This window comes from Conger conger, chromosome 9 (assembly GCF_963514075.1).
Source record: "Conger conger chromosome 9, fConCon1.1, whole genome shotgun sequence".
NCBI lineage: Eukaryota > Metazoa > Chordata > Actinopteri > Anguilliformes > Congridae > Conger > Conger conger.
The window spans coordinates 48,711,111-48,716,528 of record NC_083768.1 but is presented as its reverse complement, the minus strand read 5'-3'; the positions used below and the strand labels follow the sequence as shown (position 1 = coordinate 48,716,528).

The 5,418-nt window shown below is 43.2% G+C and overlaps 1 protein-coding gene across 1 annotated transcript; it reads right to left on the bottom strand.

The window, feature by feature from the left end:
* Positions 1-1,029: 1,029 nt before the first annotated feature.
* LOC133137696 (G-protein coupled receptor 20) lies at positions 1,030-2,166 on the bottom strand. The gene has a single exon (XM_061256034.1). It carries the CDS (start codon positions 2,164-2,166, stop codon positions 1,030-1,032), a length of 1,137 nt encoding a protein of 378 aa, XP_061112018.1.
* Between the last annotated feature and the right edge of the window lie 3,252 nt (positions 2,167-5,418).

Here is a 5,418-nt window from a genome sequence, read left to right as displayed (position 1 = left end):
CATAATCTGCAATCATAGTGTCTTGCATAAAAATGGCTGCTGTGCATAACACAGTTGGATCCTACAGATTTTTGGTGGTTGAAGTGGTGTTTGAATCACCCCCCTCTCCCCCTTTGTTATCAAGCACTTTGCGATCCATAAGCTATAGAAATGCAATTCAATAACACATGCAGATGAGTACAGGACAATTCTTGCAATTCACATGGAAAGCTCAATATATAAAGACAGTCATACATAAACACTAATGTTAAGCTCCAGATCTTTCTGGACATGTTCTGACCTTGGTCTCTCAAACAAACTAATGATACTTTCTGCACATTCTCTTTCAGATATCTCACAAAAGACCTTGCAAGTGAATAAAACAAAAGAGGATGTTGTCTGTAATAGACATACAGTACCTCTCCCACAGTCTGCTCTAGCTCCTCCTGTAGGAATGAGCAGCCTGTAGAACATAGGTCAGGAGTAGGTTTAATTTGTAGTGCCCCTTGCATGGGTGCTGGTGACACTGACTTTAAAGGCTCAACTGGCGACACCAAACTGGAGAAGATAGCAGGGTGGAAATTGTCTTCAGAAGATTGGTTTAAAAACTGGAGGAGGAATTGTTGAATGACCATATCCAATTCCAAAATTGCCAGGGACCGGGTGTACAACAATTTAAACAATAAGCAAACCATCCAAAGATACCATTTTTAACAGGTTTAAGACAATTTCTTAGTTTAATATTATCAAACGTATTGAAAGAATCTGACTTTCCGTAAAGGCGGACTTGTGTCAAGGGCAATTTTTAAAAGCAAGCAAACAAAATATTACGAAGAACACAGCTTTCAGAATGCCTTAAAGGATCTTTTATACACACACAAAAACACCAGACGGACAGAATACATAACAGAAAAGTCTTCTTATGTCATCCTTTACTCTCTGAAAGCATACATTTATATTCCCCAGGGCTGGGTACTGACCTAACACAGTCAAAAGACCAGTACAATTCAGTCAAATGTGACGGCTGTTCATCGTCTCATGCATTTCCTGTTACGTCCCTTCCTTTGCATTCGCTTGCCCGTTCCTCGTCTCTCCCTCCTGCCCCTTCATGCAGTCTCCATTGTCCTCTCCTACCCCCTTTTGTGGCTCTGTCAGGCCGCCGCGGGGCGGGGTGTACGCGGTTTCCGTCCTCCCTCCCGAGCCCTTGGAGCTCCTCTGCATGCTGACCGCCTCCCCGCTGCCCAGCTCCGGCCGCGCCCGCCGGCACACGCCCCGCACCGCCGCCCGGAAGTTGTTGGTGACGAAGCAGTACACCACCGGGTCCAGGCAGCTGTTGAGGCTGCTTAGGGTGACGGTGGCGTGGTACACGGCCACGCGGTGCGGCAGGTCCGGCCAGAAGTGGTCCACCACCTGGCGGACGTGGAAGGGCGTGAAGCAGACGGTGAAGATGACCAGCACGGTGAGCAGCAGCTGGATGGCCCTCATGCGGTGCTCCCGGCTACGGCGCATGAGGCGGGGGCTGGCCAGGGCGCAGGCCACTCGCACGGTGAAGGCGGCGATCACCACCAGCGGCAGGAGGAACTCGAACACGGTGAGGGCGAACAGCTTGGAGCGGCAGCAGGCCGTGTGTGAGACGGCCCCGGTCAGGGAGGAGTAGGTGACCACGATGGCGAAGAGCCAGACGCAGACGCTAGCGCCTTTAGCGATGGTGGGGCTTCTCCACCTGCGCGAGGCCTCTGCCTGAACGATGGCCAGGTAGCGGTCCACGCAGATGCAGGTGAGGAAGAGGATGCTGCAGTACATGTTGACGAAGTAGCTGAAGAGGTGGACGTAGGAGCAGGCCAGGCACTTGCCCTTGCTGTAGTAGAGGATGATGCGGGTAGGCAGGGACAGGCCCACCAGGAGGTCGGTGACGGCCAGGTTGATGGTGTAGATGACGGGCGTGGTTCTGGGGACGGTGCGGAAACAGAAGACGTAGAGAGCCAGGCTGTTGAGGAGCACGCCCGTACAGAAGATGAGCAGGTTGATGACCAGCAGGGCAACCCACAGACTGTAATAGTCATTGTAGAGGTTCTCATCCAAGTATGCCAGCGTGTTCTGGTAAGGCGCCTCGGTGACAGGGGAGACATTGTAGAAGGAACCAGATGTGCTGTTGAAGAACACATTAGTGGATGTCTCCATGTCCATGGTTGAACTTCTGTTTGAGAATAATCTCTAAGGGAAATATATGACCTGAAAAGGAACAGGATTCGCAGATTTATATACTGCTCTGGAATAAATACTCTGCATAAAAAACATTCCAATCTAATCCTTTCTTCTCACAAAATTCCCTTATTTCTATCTAGGTGGAGGTAGCATGCTACTACCAATCATACCTCTCAGTATAGCACTCCAGTCTGCTAAGGGTTAAGTAATTTGTCAGTAATGGAGAATTACACAGCTACATTTTCTTATACTTCTTTCCACAAAGACATGCTTCATTTGACAAATATTTTGGAGTGTGAGCACCTTATTAGAGTTGCTGAGAAAAATCATGTTTCACAATGCATGACCTATGGTGATGAAAGAGTGAGGCTTTCTTCATCCATAATAATTAGGCTCCCTTATGCTGTTGATCTCTTTGGATTGCTTTATACCAAGCAAAAAATAAGGTCCAATATCATCTTATTTGGTCCATGCAGACTAATTATGTAATCCTGCGCATGATCAGAACAAACTAGTCTACAATTGAACAGAAGATACAGAATATGGATACATTACCTAATTAGCAACGAAACACAGTAAACTATTGCTGCTACTGCTACTGCAACTCCTATTGCTGCTGTTACTACTACTACCGCTGCTGCAGCAACTATTACTGCTGTTCCTACAACTACTGCTACTGCTACTGCTACTGCTACTACTACTACTGCTGCTGCTACAACTACTGCTACTGCTACTACTACTGCTGCAACTGCTGTTGCTATTACGACTATTGCCACTGTAATTATTATTTACTTGTTTTCGGAATAATTAAGATAAAAATATATATATGTGACCTCAATTAAGTGCAGGTTTTGTGATCAAAAGGACTGATACAGTCCCAATCCATACCCACCTTTCACAAGTGGCAGGCCAAAACGGCCAGCCCTGACCTTTTCTGAAACCAAACCAACAGAAACTGATAAACCCAACTGCAGATAAAAGCCTACAATTGTTCAATTAATGACTGATCTTGAACTCAAACTAGTTCAATGAAATTACAAACCATAAAATGTGAAAATATGCATTCCAATCAACAAGTAACCTCAGGAAAAAATTATTGTGCATTAGTGGTTTATGACTGTCCCCATGCTTGTATTGTAGTACCTAATTGGCATGTAGAAAACAACTGTGAGTCATATTAGGTTGAATGCTAATTAGCTGTGAATGACAGATATAAAAGAAAATAAAGTTAGTATTTAACCTTGATAAGTGAGCTTCCAAAGCAACATGAGACAGTTTAAAGAAAGAGCTCCAAAGAGGCCAAATGGTAGGCTCCTGTAAGTGACCAATCATCTTCAGAAAAATGTTTAAATTATTAATGTGGCAAGGGGTGATTATGACAACATGCCAAATACAAACTGCCTTGGCAAAGCAGAGCAGCCAGTTGCAAATCAAAGCTCACTGACAGGGACAGATGGAGAGTTAAAAGGGTGGCCCTACTCTTTATGAGCTAATTGATGTTCATACAGGTTAATGCTAAATGGACTGCATAATGCTAATGCCATAACTTTGCTCAGCCAAAGTACACACTCAGTGACCACTTTATTAGGTAGATCTGTTGTCACGTTCATGCCTTTTTCCCATTGTTTCTTCCTCTTTCTGTGGTCCCTTCATTTTCACTCCCCAGTTTCAGCGTTTTTTTCCCATTTTCTTTACTTTTCGAGTGTTTTGTCCCCTGCCACTTTCCGTAGTTCTTTTGTTCTGTTCTGCCTTTCATTCCTTTCACCTGTTCTCTTTAGTGCCTCCACATCTCACTCCTTATATGTATTTCCTTGCTGTCATTCTGTCATGACTCTCACCTGTTTATCGTTGTCTGTTAATCAGTTTTGTATTTAAGCCCACCTGTTTGCTAGTTCATCAAGTCTGTTTCCTTGCTGGTGATTCTGTTTGTTTCTAGCCTCTATATTTCTAGTCACATCTATCTTATCTTTTCTGTTCAGTTTGATATTGGATTCCCTGTTTTACAAACTCTACCTGTTTCATGGACTATGATTACTGAACTATGTTTTCTGTACAGTTGCTCCCTTGGACTGCCTGGTTTGGGACTTTTGCCTGTTTAACTATAATGTCTTGGATTACCTCTGATTTACCGTTTGCCTGGAATTGGACCATTGCCTGCCTCATTTATTCTGTCTGAGTCATGTTTCATCTGTCCTGCAACCCTGACACCTGTACACCAGCTTCTTAATGCAAATATCTAATCAGCCAATCTTCTGGCAGCAGCTGAATGCATGAAAGTATACAGACATGATCAAGAGGTTCAGTTATTGTTCATACCAACATCAGAATGGGGAAATGTGATCTATGGAATGATTGTGCTAGACAGGGTAGTTTGAGTATGTTACGCACAACAGTCTCCAGCATTTACCGAGAATGACGTGAAAAACAAAAACAAAAAAACATCCAGCAAGTGGCAGTTCTGTGGGTGAAAATGCCTTAATGAGAGAAATCAGGGGAGAATGGCCAGACTGGTTCAAGCTGGCAGGAAGGTAACAGTAACTATAATAATAAATAAACAATAAACAATAACCTTGCCTCAAAAAAGTGGTACACAGACGACATCTCTGAACACGCACAACATGCCAAAACTTGAAGTGGATAGACCAATAGACCAATAAGACAATCCAGTCTGATAAATACCCAATAAAGTGATCACTGAGTGTATACATGATGATGTAGCATTCAGCATCCCATTAGCTATTTTTTCTGTAAAAACTATAATTGAATTTAGATACTTTTTAGTAAATTTATGTTGGAAAATAAATTAACAAAATGTAGGCCTATTTCAAATAACAAATCAAAATGCAATTAATATTAGACAATGTAGATTCTTATTAAATATTATGATGTCAAATTATACTTTCATTATTTGCTGCCTTTATTTGCTACCATTACCATGCCATCCTCATTTTATAGCTGTAGTACAACATTCAGCTGCTAGTCCCCTCTGCATTGCCTCTGCATTGTCCCCAGTTCTGTTTAACCCTCTCTACTCACATAGTGGTCTTCTGTTTTACAATATTATGTTTATTTCACTGCAGTTCACTATGCAGCCCTGAGGCATACCATGTCGACGGCTGCCATGTTCACTTCTACCATTTGTCTGAACTATATAGATTTGACCATTTACTATTACTGTACTGGCAATGGTCTTACAGATTGTACTGACCATTGCTGTTGACATATAGATTATGA

Excerpts from the sequence above, each read along its gene's own strand:
- LOC133137696 (XM_061256034.1), bottom strand. The coding sequence starts at position 2,166 with ATGGACATGGAGACATCCACTAATGTGTTCTTCAACAGCACATCTGGT.